The 21,351-nt window shown below is 40.9% G+C and overlaps 1 protein-coding gene across 1 annotated transcript; it reads right to left on the bottom strand.

Annotated features, from left to right (window-relative positions):
- Nucleotides 1-211: 211 nt before the first annotated feature.
- Nucleotides 212-19,525, bottom strand: CHMP1B (charged multivesicular body protein 1B). The gene is made up of 8 exons (XM_073360935.1): nt 19,301-19,525; nt 13,155-13,252; nt 9,555-9,701; nt 6,478-6,546; nt 6,289-6,396; nt 4,246-4,289; nt 2,948-3,020; nt 212-2,095 (listed from the first exon to the last, which is right to left on the bottom strand). The coding sequence occupies exons 1-8, from the start codon at nt 19,314-19,316 to the stop codon at nt 2,051-2,053; spliced, it is 600 nt and encodes a 199-aa protein (XP_073217036.1). The 5' UTR covers nt 19,317-19,525; the 3' UTR covers nt 212-2,050.
- Nucleotides 19,526-21,351: the final 1,826 nt, after the last annotated feature.

Here is a 21,351-nt window from a genome sequence, read left to right as displayed (position 1 = left end):
GTCTCCATATTGCATTATCCAACTCCTGTCCACACAAACCGGATCTTTAGTTCCTACAACTTTGTTGGAGGGGAAGATGTTTACATGTTTAGTAGGAATGCATAAGAATAAAAATGTTAAAGGTCACTCCTCATTTTCCAATCTCTCTGGGATATTTTAAAAAGAAAAATTATTTCATTACTGAAAGTAGCAAATAAAGTTAAAGGCTAACTTAGATTAAAAACCATCTGTTTCCTATTTTAATTATTCAAATTGGAGGCATTCACAGTTTGATAAATATATACAATGCATTAACATTACAGCAAGTGATACACATCAAAATTGATAACCATTAGACAGCCAAAATAATTTATTCATGGAAAATAAAGATCAATCCATATTCCAGGAATGATTTTTCCCTGCTTTGATCTCAAAATCAACAACCTAGGACTATAAACTGTACTTTATATAGATGACTAAGAGGACTGTTTTAATAAGATGAAAATACCACTTGGTGGACTATCTCAAAGTCAGTAAGCTTTCAGTGTTTTAGCAAGTACATCCCAAGAAACCTATGGATCCAAGATTGTTGCTTTGATCAACAGCAGTTTACCTTATTGCATGCAGACTTAACTATTCTTCACTGAAATATAACCTTATTCTCAGTGAAGAATATTTTGTATGGACACTGAATGCTCAGTTATGTATCCTCTTGTGAAAGCCTCTAACTGTACTTGGAATACCTTTGTTATCTGAACAATTTCATAAATGTATTGGGTTTTCAGGATGGGTTTATATACTTATATATTTACAGAGAAATCCTGTTTGAATTATATAAAGATTTTTGCAACATTAGAAAGACCACAGCTATGTGACACCCTGCATGTCTGTCAGTAAAAAACTACTTCTAAAAATCGAATAAACCTCACTATAGCTTATTGTAATGAAGAGGTGTCACTACAACAAAAGAAGCTATAAAGTCATTAGGAGCCTAAGTACAGAGGTTTTTTTTAAAAAAATCTGAAGAGTAATTTTTTGGCATAAATCATTGTTTTTCATAACATCACAGGTAGTTCTAACTAGAAATTTTTCTAATTATTTCTGTGAATTAGGACTGCATGAAGAGTTTGATACTTCTGACAACATTAGATTGAAGTTCATAGTAAGCAAGAAAATATTTGAATTGGTTTACTTTCGAAGTGGATAGTAAAGTCTAAAATAGGCTATCACCTATCATAGCAAAAACATTACGAAGTGTGTTGGTGTTACATCTGCAAAATGCAGTCTATATTCTTACAGAATACAAGGATGACAGTTCAAAAATATTTTAACATGCATGCTTTACTCAACGTAATATGAAGTCACTTTGCTTGACTAATATACATATATCAAACAATCTAGACAAAAATATTGAAAAATAAATTGTATTCCTCCCGTACTGAAGTGACGGTACTATACAAGTTCCCAGTTAGGTGAAAACAGCTTTTGGTAGCGAATTTTTAACCGGCCCATTAAGTTGCTCTGCAAGTAATGTAGTTTTAAAAGACCATAAAACCAGATTCAAGTCCGACTATATGTTTTAATATGCTTATTAACAAAGACAACACGTCCATCTGTGTATTCCATGAATTTTGCTGTGTAAGCAAGTCAACTGCAACCATCATCTGAATTGCATGCATCAGTTCCCCAACTGTACATGTTTTTCATAATCTAAAAAACCCACTTTATAATTTAAAATATTATATATCATGTTATTAGTGTTCAGCTTTTCCTTCAACTAGAATGAGCCAACATTATTAGTTGACTTAGAATTTTAGCTTGGTTCTGTGAAAAGATAATTGCAAAAATATACCCCCAACTTCAAAATGTACTGTACAGACCTAGAAAAACATTAAAGGGCTGTGATATCTTTGAATTTCTTAATGTATTTAGAAAGGACAGCAAGCCAAAAGTGAAGTATCATATAATACAAATATTTAGACATTCAGGGGATACTGCATACAGCGTAAGAGGTATACATAGTGAATGCTTTGGAAACATATACAGAGATCCGCAGCTTTGACTACTTAAGTTAAACTTGATCACGTAGGCGGGCCAGTCTCTGTGACAGTTCATCCTGCAGAACGTCAGAATAAAAAGTTATATTCATTAGTATGTATTAGTTTTAAAATAAAAGATAAATGCAAAGACTTGTACTATCCAAGGTCACACCACAAACACAACAGTAAATAAGACAGAAGCAAGAGCCAGATAAGAATTTGCATTTCTAGGAGACAAGTGTTAATTGACTCCACTGTAACTGAGTCATTTGGTTGCATCCTCAAATGAACCAAGCTCAACATGGATGAGAAGTTGAAGTAGGATGGTGGCTCTACACCACCTTGTACCTCTGCCATTCCCAGAACCAGCCAATGGCCAAATCAGACCTTAGTGCAAGCTGGAACTGCCATCTAACATACTTTGCCCTAAAGGATCATTCACCAATGCAGGATCACTGAAGCACATTACTCTAAAAGCTAAGCCCCTCAAATCTTCCTCCGCCAGAGCAAGGGGTGTTAACAGCTATGCCAGTTTTACCTCTGCTGAGGATTTGCGCAGGAACAGAGGAATCCTGAGCTGCTCATTCAGAGCTAATTTAAGGCCCCTTTGCCCTACTTCAGAAACGTAGGGGACCTTAGCAAGAGAAGAGGACCTGACCCAGTATATACACTGGATGCCCCAGTTAGTGAACAGGGGAAAAGTTAAAGTATGTGCACAACTTGTAGACTCATTGAAACACAAACACCTTATGCCTGCAAGTAAACCTTATTTTAATTACACACTGCATTTATTTTGATAAAAATAAAACTAATTTATTATATGGTCCTGGAAGTTTGCAAATAAATTTCAATTTTAAATATCACATACAATAGTAACCCTTCTACATAAACGTGACATATGATTAGAAAAATTACAAAGCAATATTTACCTGCTCTGCTGAAGCAACACTTGTGCCAACAGAACCAGTTTGCCCCTGCGGTAGTTCCATGTTCAGATCAAGGCTACAATTAAAAACATAGACAAATATATATCACAAAAATAAATATAGCAACTGACCGCAGCAAGGTGCACATTAATTGACAAATAGTGTTCTATATAGTGTGTGGCCATCAGTGTCTCAAATACAACCTGGTACTTTGTACTCCAGTTAATTAGCCAAGCTTGATTAGGAAAGCGGGGTGATCACCAAGCAAAGAGATTGTCTAACAGTTAACAGCAATAATTTCTGGGACAATTAACAAAATTTCTGTTTACTGGGGATGCTTTTGGATAGTACCAATGGATTAAGCAGGGCTCAGACTGGTAATAAGGTATCAAATTCTAACATCACAGTTTTAATACAAAATCTGTCAAATAAAGGTAACCCAGTAGTAGTATGGTGCACTAATTCTCCATCCCTCCCTTATCCCCAGCAAAGCCCAGTCCAGCAGCAGGGACATTGTTTTCGTGCTCATGGGGCAGTGGATTTATGGCAACAAAGCAGTAACACCAGCTCCTGCCTTACAAAGAAGGCATGAAAGGGGTGTAAGGGGAACACAGGACAAAGGACTGGAAGGGACCTCCTGGGTCATCAAGTCCAGTCCCCTGCTATCACTGGCAATTCTATCAACTCAAATTAAACAAACTAGATATACAGTATATAAAAAAGCAGAATTGACTGATCACCTAGTTGCACTATCCTGGGCTCAAACATTTTTTAGTATTAAACCAGATGCCCCTCACTGCCTTTTTAAAGGCTGACAGCACAATAGTGTTAAACATTTGTACTTTAAAATGTTATGTAGCCTTGCCCTCACTCATTTCTATTGTAAGATCACTATAAAGAAATGGATCATGCTGAGATAGTTAAACCTATCTAGGGTGCACTTCATGCATGTATAAAGAGGTTTAACTATCTCAGCATGGTCCATTTCTGTAAAGTGATTTTATGACAGAAATTAGCTGTTCTAGTTCTAGACTTTAGCATAAATAATCATGCCAAAACCACGTGGTGGTTTATAATCTCAATCCATTTTCACTCATGAAGATTTGAGCCATGATATCTAGAGGTGAAAGCTCAGCATATATACAGCCACTGGATTATTTAGTTCCACAAGACTAGCACATTTGTAGTGAGGGAAATCTGATAGTTAATTTAATTAAAATCAAGTGTAAGAGCCAGATGCGATTTCCCTTAAGATACACAAATATTACTACTTTTCAATATTTTTTATATTACATACTCACCCTGCTTCATCTGCCATTTCCTGTAGAAGCGTATCCACTTGGTTCTAAAACAGGAAATCAAAACTGAATCAGTTTCTGTTATTGTATTTAATATAAGATTAACAGTATCATTTGTAATGAGCAAAAATTCTACTGTCTTAATAAAACTGATTTAGAAAGGAGCATCTGCGGATTTTGAACGTTTATAGTCTGCACCACTAGAGGGAGCTACAGGAATTCAGAATACAAGGAGCACATCTCATACAATGGCTGCCATGCATATCAGCTCTCCAAGTTCAATTACTGATCTGTAATATTTCCAAATATGATTAAGTCTAACCTTGACTGGACAAATCACATCTACTTGAATATCACAACTACAGAAATGTTACTATAGTCATGACAAATTATGAAATAATTCCTTTATCAGGGCACAGGAAGCATCTTCCCCCATAGCAGACTTCTTTATATAATCCTTCAAACAAAAACTATTTTACTCTTTTGGAACCATGCTTTTTTAATTGTGATATAGCTGATGTCGGTATGTTTGACTAAAAATGTTTATTAAAAGTTAGTCAAAAGTTCCATAAATTTCAAAGGAAAGGCAAAAAATGTCATGCTATACCACCACTCAAACACATTAGTTGTAAAAGGGGAGCTTGAGACAGTATACATACCATGTATGAAGGGAAAGCAGTGGATGTATTGTTTCTTGACTTTAGCAAAGCTTTTGACACGGTCTCCCACAGTATTCTTGTCAGCAAGTTAAAGAAGTATGGGCTGGATGAATGCACTATAAGGTGGGCAGAAAGTTGGCTAGATTGTCGGGCTCAACGGGTAGTGATCAATGGCTCCATGTCTAGTTGGCAGCCGGTGTCAAGTGGAGTGCCCCAGGGGTCGGTCCTGGGGCCGGTTTTGTTCAATATCTTCATAAATGATCTGGAGGATGGCGTGGATTGCACTCTCAGCAAATTTGCGGATGATACTAAACTGGGAGGAGTGGTAGATACGCTGGAGGGCAGGGATAGGATACAGAGGGACCTAGACAAATTGGAGGATTGGACCAAAAGAAATCTGATGAGGTTCAATAAGGATAAGTGCAGCGTCCTGCACTTAGGACGGAAGAACCCAATGCACAGCTACAGACTAGGGACCGAATGGCTAGGCAGCAGTTCTGCGGAAAAGGACCTAGGGGTGACAGTGGACGAGAAGCTGGATATGAGTCAGCAGTGTGCTCTTGTTGCCAAGAAGGCCAATGGCATTTTGGGATGTATAAGTAGGGGCATAGCAAGCAGATCGAGGGATGTGATCGTCCCCCTCTATTCGACATTGGTGAGGCCTCATCTGGAGTACTGTGTCCAGTTTTGGGCCCCACACTACAAGAAGGATGTGGATAAATTGGAGAGAGTCCAGCGAAGGGCAACAAAAATGATTAGGGGTCTGGAACACATGACTTATGAGGAGAGGCTGAGGGAACTGGGATTGTTTAGTCTGCAGAAGAGAAGAATGAGGGGGGATTTGATAGCTGCTTTCAACTACCTAAGAGGTGGTTCCAGAGAGGATGGTTCTAGACTATTCTCAGTGGTAGATGAGGACAGGACAAGGAGTAATGGTCTCAAGTTGCAGTGGGGGAGGTTTAGGTTGGATATTAGGAAAATATTCTTCACTAGGAGGGTGGTGAAACACTGGAATGCGTTGCCTAGGGAGGTGGTAGAATCTCCTTCTTTAGAAGTTTTTAAGGTCAGGCTTGACAAAGCCCTGGTTGGGATGATTTAATTGGGGATTGGTCCTGCTTTGAGCAGGGGGTTGGACTAGATGACCTCCTGAGTTCCCTTCCAACCCTGATATTCTATGATTCTATGTACATTTTGTATCGGAGCATTTAGCAGCTCAAACTATTCTTTTGCTCACAAGGTAGCACAAATATTTCTCAAGTTAAACTGAGAATGCCCCTACTCCTGTTATATCTTTCAAAATGCAGAAGGTATAGAAGAGAAAGTGATAATGTCTGTGTACAGTTGAGTGACATGGTATTTTACTTGCTGCAATATCAGTTATTCTTACTTGTGGTGTTGTTAACGTAGTAGTATTACTCATTGTGTCTTCCATCTGTGCCGTCTGAACATCCAGTGTTTCAAACTGATGCTCAAATTTGTCCATTAAGGCAGATATCTGAAGATAAACAAATACTGTCAGAGCAAAAGTATAAAACTGAGTTTATACCTCTGAATTCCAAATTAAATGTATGTCTACCTTTTCCAGGTTCATGCTCTTCAATGTAGCATCCATAGATTTAACTACGCCTGCCATTGACTTTGTTACCTAAAAAAGATAAAGTAAAAGATATAAACCTATAACAAAATCACATAATAAACAATCATTAGTTTGGTTAACCCCTTCTGTTTTTAAGTAAACTTGTCTGTTCTCATCTCTGTCCAAAGAACTTTACTATTTTGTAATAGTGGTGTTACACAGCTGTTTTCAGGTCTATCAGCTTTTTACTGTAAATAAACCCTCCTTTTCAGAAGTTTACAGTTTAGCTGTAAAAAAAATGCTCTGGGCTGAATCTCTAGAAATAAAGACATTTCACAAACAACAGGGAACTGAAATCTATATAGCATTTTTTGAGTTATGTTTGTAGTGATAACTGGGGTCTAGTAAGCCTACGCCGGCCGTGAGTAACGGTGAGAAAGTGGATAAAAATTCAGAACATGTCAAAACAGCCTAACAAATGAATTTTGAGGGTAAAAGATGTAAAAGGGAGACCAACAGACTGAGTTACTCTCAACAAAAAGGTCTACTAATATAACTCAAGCTCTGCGTTAAATTCATACTTGGTAAACATGAAACCAATGGACCAAAGTTGTCAGTCTTGGAAATTAGGCCTAATTAGTGAACAAAATAATGAGAGGATGGGCTATTCCATCCACTGATTCCTTTTGGTGTCCTCAAAAAGAGACATGGGGACGTGAGGGATGTAGATGCTGACTGACAAAGACGAGAGAAGGGGAAGGAGCGAGCTTTATCATCATGGCTGCCACTCCCACTATCTCCTGGAACCCCAGGAGTTACTGTCATACCACTGGGCTTTCACTGTCCTGACCACACCAGGCCCAAAAGAGAGGGACTCAGATGACACTGTCACCTCCACTGTCTCCAGCTAACTTCCAAATGCCACCCAGGATGTGAGACGGTCAACCCTAATCTCCCCCACTCCTGTCTCCTTTTCTCCACCTTATTTCTTCTCTTTCTTAGCCTCCCTTTCCCCTTCTGACTAATAAGATTCTGGCTTAGCAGGCCAAGACTACACATTTCACAACACTGCTGTCAGTCTGTGACCAGAAAGAATCAGCTAAATGTGATGCCCTACACAGCCCACTGCTGGTACAAGTTTGCCAGGCCTTGATAAGACCTTCGGCTGTGCATGTTTTTCCAGCAATGAGGATGCAAGCAAAAGTCAACACCAGAGACAGAAACTGCAGTTTCTATCTTTAATGTTTTGTTTTCCCTGTGTGTGTTTGTCTTCTGTGTCTTAAAGGAAGCAGGATCAGACTAACAGCATCAACAGCTCCAGGATCCTCTCAACTAAGAGTATGTCTACACTACCCATGTTATAGCACTGTTGCAGCGGCACTGTGACATGGCCAGTGTAGACACACTTTATCGCCGGGGAAGAGCTCTCCTGGCGGTAAAAAAACAACACCCCGAACAGGCGGTGGTCGCTTTATCGCCGGGAGCCACACTGTCTATACAGGCGCTTTTCAGCGCTAAAACGTTTGTTGCTCGGGGGGTGTTTTTTCACAATCCTGAATGACAAAAGTTTTAGTGCTAAAAGTAGCAGCGTAGACACAGCCTAAAACCTCTTTTCCCTAAAAAGGAGAGTTATCATCATTTTTAATATCATCCAAAAGACTTTCCAACAAAGGGTTTATTTCCTTTCAAAACTCTCTCCAGACACAGGGAAAGGAAACAAGGCACATTAAAATAAAAACCTTACTTAATACTTTACATTTCAAATGCTTCAGCTGATTTTCCTACTTTTCTGTTTCTTTTGAATAGTTGTTTTTTTAAACTGTAGTGGTGTGTCTGCATGGTATGAAGCAGGCTTAGGTCTCTGTACACCAAACTCTGTTTAACATTGTTTAATATTGGACATGTTAACACCTTTAAATCTTTGAGCCCATATAGTCTATCTAAATTAATACAACAGGATGCAATAAAAACAAGGCCACCACAAACAAGCCCACGAATCTTTAAAAAACTAATTTTTAAAGAAGCTTTTCAGGCCTTTGGGCCGCAATAATAATCTCATGTTCCTTTTCTTCCAAAAGATAACTGTTACATACTTCAATGGCAGATGAAATAATTCTTATATATTTGAAGTGTAGCCATATCTGGAGTATTTAACAGTGAAGAGGAACATTGCACAACAGTAAGAAAAAACAAAAACAGCATATGACAAACTGCACAGGGAATTTAGGTTACATGGCATGTTTACCTTAAAAGGTTTTTCTAAGCCACTTATTTTCAACAGTATAAACAAGGAATAACATCACTACTTCATACCATAGCATCTTTACTGACCATAGATGCTCAGGATCTCCATTTAATTTCTCATCTTAAAGATAGCGATGCTACAAAATGGGCTGCAGGGCACTGATTCAGTACAGACAGGTAAAAAATCCATTTAATTAATTTCCTACAGTACTTACAATTTCCTTGGATCTCCCACCCAAATGCTACCTAATAAGATTGTAAACTAAAGTAACAGGACTGCAGAAATATCCTTGACAGTCTATTTTAAAAATGCGGTCACTAGACAGGTCATTGTGAGCTGGGACCATAAAAGGTAAGTGTACTTGTGTCTAAAAGATTCTAAACTATTGTTACATAGCTATTTTGCATACTCCATAGTAGATCAAAACAAATACTTTCTATATGCCTTTTTGGAAACCCACAAGAAATCAATTTATCAAGTGCATCTACTTGTAAAATGGAAGGGACAGTTATCTTTAAAAATTTGTGACACAAGACATTGGTTAGCTAATAGGAAACATTTGTTTCCTGTGAGTACTAGGAGAAACATGCAACAATGGCATCAATACCATATGAAGGATGGTGGCATTAACCCAACTAATTAATTCATAATTCTCACAGGCCAATGCTTCATACACAGTTTAGTTTACTGTGGGCCATAGTTGAAGACTGCCAAGCCATCCCAGTAAGCTTACTAATTCACTGTTTTAGGGATAGAATTAAGACAGTTTAAAGGAGAATCAGGGGCCTTATCTTTCTGTAGTTTATATATGGAAGTATGAAAACATGCTTACCTTGCCCATTGTTACTGCAGTTTGAACTCTTGCTGCTACTGCATCTACCCTGGCACTCATGCGCAAGAAATTGATTGCTTGATTCTTCTGTCGGATTGCGTTTTCTGCATGTATTCTTGCAACTTCAGTATTACCCTTCTGGATTGCCTGTTTAAATAAAAGCAAACTATTGCTAACCCTTCTTAGCAATAATTACCCAGCAGCGGTAAGACTTCAAAAAACTTACACTTGCAAAACAAGTGAACTCTAGGTCAATTCAACTCCCATTCAAGTCAACGGAAAGATTGTAATTGACTTGGATGTGAACTAGATAGCGTCTTCTATGCATATGAAAGTATGCCTGAAACTTTCAGCTACTTCCCAGAGCCTCAATACCAGTAAGTTTATGAAACAGATGTATTATGGAGTAGCATTCTGGATTTATATGCTCACAAATATCTAACCTTTAAAATACATTAAGCACCCAGTTTTTCATCAAAATTCATACTTCTAGTGCTACTAAAACAAGTAAGTGTTAAGATGAATAAGTATACCTCATTACAGTATCTTTCTGTTTATGAAATCAGAACAAAAAGTATCTCTCCCTCATTGTGTATATAGTGGATGCCACTTAACAGCAATCCATATAGTAACAACTTTTAACAGCAACATTTTGCCAGGAACCAATCCCATCCCATTGATTTTAAGGTTAACAGGATTCGGATACTGGCAACAGGCAGGCCATTTAGTAACAACTTTATTTTTTTGGAAGAAAGACCCTGGCTGCAGGCAGGTTTATGGGGTAAGGGAAATCCTACAAACCTGCCTGTGGCCAGGGATCCACTGTCCACACCGAAGGTAAAGGGCTGCAGCACCCACATCCCCACCCAATGGGATCTCCTGTCATTGCGGGCTGAGAGGGGATGCTGCAGGCAGGGTAGCAGCAGATGCTGGGGCTTTTCATGGGGAGTGGGGGTGCTGAGGTCCCCTAGTGTGGCATGGTACCTACCTCCCCCTGCATGCTCTGATTGCACCCTGCTCTCAGCACATCCCAGAGCTCCCTTCCCCAGGCTGTAGCCCCACAGCCAGGTTTGCAGGGCTGCAGCCACAGAAGGAAGCTCTGGGAATGCTGAGCACCAGTTACAGGCAGGCAAAGGTTGCTTGCCCCAGTGCTTCCTTCCCTAGCTGCAGCCCCAAAACCATGCCTTTCCCTTGTTGGCCACTCTTGGATAACAATAAGTTGCTAATAAGCAGAACCCAGTGTACATGAAGTGCTTTAGATATTCAAAGCACTGCAAACACATTAATCCTATCATTATAACCCAACATTACAGGTTAACCTTAACACTGTTCTTTTAGTTATGAGAAAACTACTGCAGAGAAATGCAAAGGCAGAGCTGGAAGTCAAGGTATTGGCTCCCATAATTCATGTTACCTGTGTCAAACAGGGAAAAGAAAGTCTCTGCTTGGAGATTAAAAGAGTCTCCCAATAACAAAAAAGCCAGTCCAGCAGCAATGAAATAGGAAGTTGGACTCCATTCCTTATTATTCTCATAGGTCAACAGAACTGACAATTAAATTCAAACTGAAAGATCAAATTCTGCCCTCAGTTATATCCATGTAATCTGCATTGAAGAGGCAGAATTTAGTAAGCAAGATCTATTACTAATAATGAGCCAGAGACTTTAGGAAACACTAAAAAACCTTCCTCTTTGAAAAGGCCTTTCCACCATATGAACAGTCAACACTGACACTCCTTTCTACCCAAAACACCCAACTAACTAAAAAAAATTTTTTAAATTCTCAAAAAAATCAACCTAAAAAAGGTAAATAATTTTAAATGAAAATTAAAAACTCTACCCAAAGCAAAGTTTTTACCTCAAATTGGAAGAAGTGCCAAAGACTCCATGAAGTCCATTTGGGACTTCTCTATTGATTTTACATGGAAGGTGCTCTATGATAATGTGAAGTGATATAATACCTTAAGCTAGATATACCAGAAAAGAATTCACAGTAAGTTTCAGATCCCAAGTGAGTTTGCAAGACTAGTATTTAGTACAGTACTGAGAAAATCCGATACACAAACACACACAACTTTAGTACAAAACACACGTTCAGATGTTAAGTGAAATTTATCTTTAACATGTCTTTAACTGTTTCTTTGTATTGTCACAGGACTGTAAACAACAAGAAAAAAAGTCAACTTCTAAAAATAATGTATTAATCTAGTTCATCATTCTATACTACATTTTAAAGGGGAGTTAGAAATGGGACAAAAATGGGTTTGTGTCCTTTTTGCTTCTTTACAATATTAAGAAGTCCTGAAAGGTTTTCCTGCACTTATTTCTTTCATCTGAAATTCAGCTTGTCTCACTTTAATTTTATGGACTGGAAAATTAATGGAATTATGATACGAGACCAGAAACTAAAAGCAGAGCAACTAAACTTTGAGTTTTTAGCCAGACCATTTAAAGCTTTCCTCAAGACCTATTTAAAACCAATACGTAACATGCACTTGGGAGAACAGAGGTTTTATTGAAGAGTCAACACTCCTAGCACTTCAAATAAGGACTGTGGGACCGCTCAGTCCACATAAAATGCTCAAAAAGATCTCCAGAAGTTGATGTTCCTTTTATTGAAAAGGTTACAACAAGCAGAAAAACTTCAGGCTAACTTTAAGCAGCAAAAGGATATGAACCCTATTTTAAAAATCTTCTTCACAGGTCACATTTAATAGTATATGATAAACATTAAGATAATTTAGAGAAACACTGTCAAGGAAAAAATTAACTGCACTACAAGAACACAGCATACATATTTTGAAGAAAAAGTTATGAAACATTCCATTTCAGCGTTAACAAATATGTACAATATTTTAAGAATATAAAAAATACTATGACAAAGGGTATGTCTTCACTACAATCTTAAATTGATGTAGGTTAGGCTGACTTATAGCCACTGCAGTAATTACTTACAGCCAACAGCCAATGTAAGGATTGCAGTGTCTACAGACACCGCATCACTAACTACACTGACATATGCCTCTTGTGGAGGTGGAGTTATTATGTTGGTGTAGTAGGGCACTTAGGGCTTGTCTACATTACCCACTGCAGCGATCGATCCAGCGGGGGTTGATTTATTGCATCTAGTCTGGATGTGATAAATCGACCACCGAGCGCTCTCCCGTCATCTCCAGTACTCCACCAGGGCAAAAGGTGCAGGTGGAGTCAATGGGAGAGCATCAGCCGTCAACTTACCGTGGTGTCTTCACTGCAGTAAGTAGACCTAAGTATGTCGACTTCAGCTACGTGAAGCATAACTTAGACCGATCATCCTCCTCCCCCCTAATGTAGACCAGGCCTTACATTGGTAGGACCAAGGCTGTATTGCAGACACTGACATAATTAGGCTGACATAAGCTGCCTTACTGTGTAGTGTAGACCAGGCCCCAGTCACAAATATGTTACAGCCAATAGGACATAGGAAGCGTATGTAGATTGGCAACATACTGTTTTATTACAATGCACACCAGGAAAACCATTACAAAGTACAAGTTAAGGACCTGCCTCACATAAAATATAAAAATTAAGTATATACACACAATGTGGTTTCATTACTTACCTTCTTAATTTTAGCCTTTTCAATCTTTTCTTCTTTATCACATTTTTTTGCATTCCTGCTGAGCTCTTTGGCAGCAAACTTCAAGTTAAACAGGTGTTCTGCAATGCATATTAAGGATCTACAAAATACTAGCAATACTTAAAATATGAACATGTCACTTTCCGTTGAATTTAGTAGCCCACTACATGCATACTGTATTTCCTTCTGCAAATTTTACTATTGGTAGGTCAGCCCCTTTAATTTGCATGAAACTGAGCAAACAAAGATGCGGTTTTTTGTTCTTTTTAATTTTACATTGCCCATGTTCCTTTGTCATCTTAGCTTAAAACCATAGTTTGGACACTTTTTTTAAAAACAAGTTCAGAATCAAAATTAGCTTACTTTGATGAAAGACCCAATTCAAGTAGTTAACAGGAATAAAAAATGCTGGTCTTTAGAACATGTGTGCATACAGATAGGGTGATTCTGAAGTCCTGGGAATCTGGAGAGAATGATAGTTTTAACATGGACTTCAAAGGGAGCAGAGTCGTCGCAACGCTAAGCACTTCTGAAAATTCCATCCCTAGCATTCACACAACATCTATATAGTTTTAACTTCAAAACCCTAGGATGCTACCTCCTGCTCCAAGGAATGCTATGGTGCCACAAACCCACAGAGAAAAATCAAAAAGGTTCAGCTTAAAATTATGGCAAATTTGAGATGAAAAACAAAGCTACCATGACACTCTTTTTCAGCTCACCCATCTCCCTATCAGGTAGGGAGAAAAATTAGAAATCTTACCCATCATATGTGCTATAAAACCTGGCCAGGACAAGGTGAGGCTTTACAACATCCTTCAGTTATAAATTCTTTACTCTTACTAGATGACAATAGATCATTTTGTCACATGTGCTGTTTAATGGAATACCATTGCCCATAAGTACCCTACTAACCAAATATAAAAAATTCATCACATGTAAATAAGAAATTGTTCTCTGGTATAAATAAATGTTTATAAGTCCCTGGAAGGATGAATATTTTCCTTTTAGGAGGCAAAGAATGATTTTTCTGAAACCATGTGTGTATTATTTCTATGCAATTCTTCACCCTAACATCCACTCATCAGTTGGCCCACTGACCACTAGTGAACAATCTTTTCTTTGTTAATACCAAATGTTAACTAGGCTAAACATTAATGCAATGATAATTTTCTGGAGAACTGTAGGATTTCACCCCCCCAAACCACACACTCTGCATCAAAGTTGCATAGATGACCCTGGCTTGAAGGTGAATATGAAAAAAAGATTTAACAACTGACTTCATCATGATGACTCACTTTTGTAATAGAGAGGTGTATAAGTTTGGTGTGCAAGGCCCTACAATGTCACTGTACCATCACATATTTAAAGTTTGAACATCATGGGAATATTGATTAAATCATAAATCCAATTAAAGGTGAGCTGCAAAGGAAAAAAAGATAGCTGTACTTTCTTTGTTTCTGATGTGTAAAAAAGGCCTGAAAAATTTCTCCACCAAGAAAAGCATTCTGTTTGTTTTTACATTTGCATTTTAGGTCCTGACTGGGCTGGAAGACAGACATCACAAGAGAATGAAAACAGTGGGAACAAAAAGAGAAGGGAGATTTAATCAGAGTGGTTAAAATTGTTTTGTTTTTGTCGACACCTATTTAGCTTCCATGTCTAATATTTTAAGTAAAAGAATCTTTAACACGTTCATGTTTGTTTCTTTTGTTTGTTTGTTTTTAAAAACACTTGTCAATTGAGTTGTGGAGCTCAAATATTTTTATTTCTCTCAAGTGCCCTCCAACAAAACAAGGGAAAAACTAGACTTTATATTCCTGATATTTCTAAGGAAAAACTCAAACGGAGGGGGAGGGGAGTGAAGCATTTAACGAAAGCCATTACAGATCTTCTTTTTGCATCATCATCATAGCAGCAAAAAAAGGGACCAAGCTTACTTTAAAAAAAAAAATCCTTTGTAGGCCACTTAAAACATGTTTATTACACCATTAAGACACTTGTTCTACAAACGAAGATTAACAGTTAAAATAAGGTGTTTGTATAAAGATAAAACTTGTTCTACTTCTACTCAATGGCCTCAGGATGCAGGAGGGGGTCAGGGTGCAGGAGGGGTGCAGAGTGCGGCAGGGGGTTCAGGGCAGGGGGTCGGGGTGCAGAAGGGGTGCGGCAGGGGGTTCAGGTGCAGGAGGGGTGCGGGTCCAGCCCAGAACGCACCGGGGGCAGGGCAGGCAGGACGGGACAACACGACAACAGGGGTCTCTGTGTTGCCCTGGCCCCACCTCCGGGCACCGCCCCACACAGCTCTCATTGGCTGGGAATGGGGAACAGCGGCCAATGGGAGCTTTGGGGGAGGTACCCGGAGGCACGGCCAGGGCAACACACAGACCCCTGTGCCCTCACTCCCCAGGTCCCGGCCGCTTCCCGGAGCGGCGCGGGGGCAGGGCGGGCAGGCAGACAGGGAGCCTGCCCTGTCCCCGGTGCGCGCTGGGCCAGGCCGGAGCCGCTCTAGGTAAACGCTGGGGGGATAGGGTGGCTGTGGGGAGCTGGCGGGCCTCAGAAAATAACCCCACGGGCCGCGTGTTTGAGATCCCCGGCCTAGGAACTGATAATATGCTATAAAGTATTTCATCTATAGGTTGCCAACTACAATCCAGCTCAGGTCAATGATCAGAACGACCATGTAAAGTATTACATCACTTCCTTAAATCGATGGCTTTGAGTCATTGTGACACACACCAGGATTTTATTTTTAAACTTCCTCAATTACTCTCAATGTTTCTACACCAGATAGCACAATACATCATCTGTTGCCTCACAGCTCTTTCATGCCATGGCACACTTGCGCCAACCTTTAAACGTACTTGTCTCAATATAGGATAACTCAAATGAAACCAGACTTCTTATATTCACCATAATTTATTTAGAAACCTGTTCAAACATTTCATCTTGTCAACATCCTTAGAACTACAGATGAGGATACTACTGAGCCAAACTTATAGAAAAAAAATGGTTAAAGGTAAGATCATTTTATATACCAGGGAAAAGTTTATTCTATTTTTGTTTATAAAGGACGTTAAGTATGATTTCTTATCATTACCAGGAATGAAAAAAAGAAAAAGGCCAATTCCTGGCTCCTGCTACGGCCTCAAAGCCAAATGATCCATCCAGCTAACAATTCCTGTTGTGTGAGGAAAACCCCAATTGACATAAAGCTAGAGTAACTGGCTCTATGTCATCCCTGTCTCAGACTCTGGCATAGGGCATGACCAGAGTGCTATGGCATTTCAACTATTCCTGGCTCGTAGAACAGCTCTTTGGTCTCTCTTCCATTCGATCTTACCACTCTTCAGATTCCCTTCCCATTTCAAGTCTGACTTGTTTTATGTAATGGGTCAGATCAATATCCACTTAGCACTGTACTTTAGTGGAGGGACAGGGAGAGTAGCAAAGGTGTCTTTACATCACACTTTCATTCCCCCAATCTTGGTTGGGTTGGGGGATGCCCATTCAGTCCATGGGGCAAACTTGCACCTGACTGCCAGCAGCACCAATTTTCCAATTTTCTGTATTTTTCAATTCATTTTATACAAGTATTGTAGTGCCGTCTCTTTATCATGAAAGTGCAACTTACAAATGTAGATTTCTTTTTGATTACATAACTGCACTTAAAAACAAAACAATGCAAAACTTTAGAGCCTACAAGTCCACTCAGTCCTACTTCTCATTCAGCCAATCGCTAAGACAAACAAGTTTGTTTACATTCATGGAAGATAATGCTGCCCACTTCTTGTTTACAATGTCACCAGAAAGTGAGAACAGGCATTCGCATGGGACTTTTGTAGTCAGCATTGCAAGGTATTTACGTGCCAGATATGCTAAACATTCATATGCCCCTATATGCTCTGGCCACCATTCCAGAGGACATCCTTCCATGTTGATGATGCTCGTTGAAAAAAAATGTGTTAATTGAATTTGTGATTGAACTCTTTGGGGAGATCTGTATGTCTCCGGCTCTATTTTACCCACATTCTGCCATATATTTTATGTTATAGCAGTCTCGGATGATGACTCAGCACATGTTCATTTTCAGAACACTTTCACTGCAGATTTCAAAAAACACAAAAAAGGTACCAACGTGAAATTTCTAAAGATCGCTACAGCACTCAACCCAAGGTTTAAGAATCTGAAGTTCCTTCCAAAATCTGAGAGGGATGAGCTGTGGAGCATGCTTTCAGAAGTCTTAAAAGAGCAACACTCCAATGTGGAAACTACAGAACCCGACCCAGTGTAAAAAAAAACCAAAAAAAAAACCAACCTTCTGCCAGTGGCATCTGACTCAGACGATGAAAATGAAATCTGTCGGTCTGCACTGTTTTGAATTGTTATCGAGCAGAACCAGTCATCAGCATGGACACATGTCCTCTGGAATGGCGGCTGAAGCATAAAGGGACATATGAATCTTTAGCACATCTGGCATGTAAATATCTTGTGATGCTGGCTACAACAGTGACGTGAGAACACTTGTTCTCACTTTCAGGTGACACTGTGAACAAGATGTAGACAGCATTATCTCCTGTAAATGTAAACAAACTTGTTTGTCTGAGCAATTGGCTGAACAAGAAATAGGACTGAGTGGACTTGTAGGCTCTAAAGTTTTACATTGTTTTATTTTTGAATGCAATTTTTTTTACATAATTCTATATTTGTAAGTTCAACTTTCATGATAAAGAGATTGCACTACAGTACTTGTATTAGGTGAATTGAAAATACTATTTCTTTTGTTTTTTTACAGTGCAAATATTTGCAATAAAAATAATATAAAGTGAGCACTGTTCTTTGTATTCTGTGTTATAACTGAAAGCAATATTTGAAAATGTAGAAAACATCCAAAAATATTTAAATAAATGGTATTCTATTATTGTATAAACAGCGTGATTAATCAGGATTAATTTTTTTAATCGCTTGTATCCAAGAATAAAACAATACAATTTCTGTCACGGTACTAAGAGAAAATGAGCAGTTTATAATTAAACCATTGCCTTCATCATGTCTTACAATGAAGGAAATTATCAGTTTCTACTATGGATCATTTCAAGATTCTTCCAGTTTCCCACATATTCCAAGATCAAAACAAAACTGGATGAAACACTGCACTCTGAGCACTTGCTTTGACATCCACCCTGTATCACATGCCTCCAGCAGGCGTGGCATGGTAAAAGGAGATGGTCTGAGCCCATGTCAAGGCTTGAATGAATATTTTGCTTTCATGCTGAAATAAAACACTGGGCTATGGGAACCCAGAAATGGTCACATGGTTCAGGCCACTCCCTGCAATGCAGCCAGCCCCTCTTCGGGGTGGGAGAAGTTGTCAGTCTAGCAAATGGCAGTGCTCAGTGCCAGCCCATCGCCTGTCTGGTGAGGAAGGGGTTTGGTGTGTCTGTCACTCAATGGAGTCCTTACAGTCAACAACAGTGCCAGGCCCCAACTCAAAGGCAGGAGTGGACAGCCCACCCCGCCCCCGATAGGGCCCTTTCCCCCCGAGGGGGGGCGGCGGGGGAGAGGGTGATGGGCCCTTCTCCCCCGAGGGGAAACTCCCAGCTCTCGGCGGGGGGGGGGGGGGATGGGCCCTTCCCCCCCCAGGGGAAACTCCCAGCTCTCGGCGGGGGGGGTGGGGATGGGCCCTTCTCCCCCCCAGGGGAAACTCCCAGCTCTCGGCGGGGGGGTGGGGATGGGCCCTTCTCCCCCCCAGGGGAAACTCCCAGCTCTCGGCGGGGGGTGGGGTGGGGATGGGCCCTTCCCCCCCAGGGGAAACTCTCAGCTCTCGGCGGGGGGGAGCGGGTGGGGTGGGGATGGGCCCTTCCCCCCCCCAGGGGAAACCCCCAGCTCTCGGCGGGGGGGAGCGGGTGGGGATGGGCCCTTCCCCCCCCCCAGGGGAAACTCCCAGCTCTCAGCGGGGGGGGGAACGGGGGGGAGGAAATGGGCCCTTCCTCCCCAAGGGGGTCCTGCCAGCTCTCCGGGACCCATCTTGCTGGGGCCCCGTGTGGGGCAGGGCCGGGGCTGCAGACACTCGGGGACCCTGCCCGCGCCTCCTTCCCGGGCGCGCTGTCCTGCGGCCCAAAGGATACTCTCCATGCTGGACATGGCGGCAGCGGCTCCTCGGGCCCGACCCGGCCGGCGAAGGGGGACGCTCTGGACCGCAGCTCAGCGGTACCAGGCTCTCGGGGGGTTGTTGGGATCCAACTTCCGCCTTCCCCGCCCCGAGCGGCGTCTCGCGCAGGGAGGGCGGGACTCCGAGCCCTTCGGCGGCGGCGGCGCCTGAGCGGTGGGGTGGAGGGAACGCGCGCGCGCCACCGCGGGGGGAGGAGACGGAGCGGAGATCCCCGGATGAGAGTGCGCTGAGGCTGGCGTGCTGGGGCTGGGTGCGCGCGAAACCTCCGCCCGGCGGTGTGCGGGTGCCGGGGCGCGCGTCGCTGGTGCGTCTGTCCCCGCCCTGCTCTATCCCGACAGCCCCCCTCCCACTACGCACGCTGTCCCCTCTCCCCCCAGTGGTCTGCCCTGACACACCTGGGTGCCCCCAACGCCGGTGCTGGCACACGCGCACACACACACACAGCCCCCTCCCCATCTGTCCCCGCTCACACCATTCACCCTGAATAACTGAGTAGAGCGAGGTTGCAGAGGTGCAGCTCTCACCTCATGCGGGATCCCTTTTTTTTTCAGGCGACTTTAAACACTGAAAACCCACACACACCCTACGCCGCCTCCCCATTCTTTCCCTGACTGAAGGTCTCTTCCTCAACTACAGCTTGAATTAGGGAAGGGGTCGCCTCTAGTCAGCCTTTTGGCTAGTACTAACCGTCTCTCCACTTTATCTGGCAAGTCCTCTCGCTGGGGCATCAAGCTGCCTGGCATTGGAAATCGACTCACTGTTGTAATGGCCCTCTTCCATTTCTCATGCTGTTACCTAATGTAAAAGTATCCATGCAGGTTGATGCTAAACTCTTGGGGTTTGATCCTGCAAAGTACTGAACATTCAGGACTAGAGGGGAGTGAAAATTTCCATCCAAACGTTTTTCCACAAAAAAATGCAGATTTGAGTTGACAAACATTTTGTGAATTCATGTCACTTTCACCAAATTAATTTTAGTCAAACAGTGCCTCTAAAGTTTAGTTTTGACAGATTTAATTTGTTTTAGTCAAAATGACTTCATTTTAAAATTTCCTTCAATTTTATTAAAAATGTTTTTAAAAGCTCAAAATTAAAATATTAATTTCAGGTCTAATCCAGTGTTTTGTTTGACCTGCAACCATTTTTTCAACTTTTCAGTTTGCTTAATATGTCAGAAGAAAAGGAGTACTTGTGGCACCTTAGAGACTAACCAATTTATTTGAGCATAAGCTTTCGTGAGCTACAGCTCACTTCATCGGATGCATTTCCACTGAATGGACACTTTTTTTATTTTACAGAACTGCTAGCAAACCAAAAAAAAAAAAAAAATTAGTTATTTGCACAGCTCTAGTCAGTATCCAATCCACCAAAGCACTTAAGCATTTCCTTAATTTTAAGGCAATGGGACTTTTTATGTACCTAAAGGCTTAAGTCCTTCACGGGATCAAACCCTGAGCGCTCATCACCTTGCAGGATCTAATCCAAAGGAGTTCTGTTGTAACATGGATAATAGTAGGCGTATGGTATGTTGTGCTGAGTTCGCTTTAATGTGATGGTTCTTTCTAAATATGCCATTCAGTATCATTAGAAAACATACCATCTTTCTGCCCTTACTTCTGTTCTCATCCACCTTCCATTTAAAAATAATGGCTTTACTCATTTTGTTTATTTATGAAGCTAGTTAAATTAATAGATACACACTTTAAAACAAAACCAGTTTAGCTCTAATGTCCTGTGACCCTTGCGGTCCCCAATGATTCTATGGCCATGTAGGGCACTTCTAGGCCAATTGTACTCATAGACCCAGAGAACATCAGTAGCCTCAAATTCACCAGCTATTTCATGCAGAACAGCCACTGGCATACTTCGTGGAATAAGATGTAAGTAACCTTTAAAGGGGAGGGGGAAAAGAAAACACACACACGGTTGACTAAATGATTAATGTCCATGGGAAATACTTATTAAAAAGTTTCTACTTCTTAGATCGATGAGTTTGTTTTTTACGAA

This window comes from Lepidochelys kempii, chromosome 9, assembly GCF_965140265.1.
Source record: "Lepidochelys kempii isolate rLepKem1 chromosome 9, rLepKem1.hap2, whole genome shotgun sequence".
Taxonomy (NCBI): Eukaryota; Metazoa; Chordata; order Testudines; family Cheloniidae; genus Lepidochelys; species Lepidochelys kempii.
This window is presented reverse-complemented; position numbering and strand designations above follow the sequence as displayed.

What these genes read in the sequence shown, in the direction of transcription:
- CHMP1B (XM_073360935.1), bottom strand. An exon ending in GAAATGGCAGATGAAGCAGG is followed by an intron (nt 3,021 to 4,245) that starts GTGAGTATGTAA and finishes TTTTAATTGTAG; the next exon opens with CCTTGATCTGAACATGGAAC. An exon ending in GTGTTGCTTCAGCAGAGCAG is followed by an intron (nt 2,096 to 2,947) that starts GTAAATATTGCT and finishes GACGTTCTGCAG; the next exon opens with GATGAACTGTCACAGAGACT.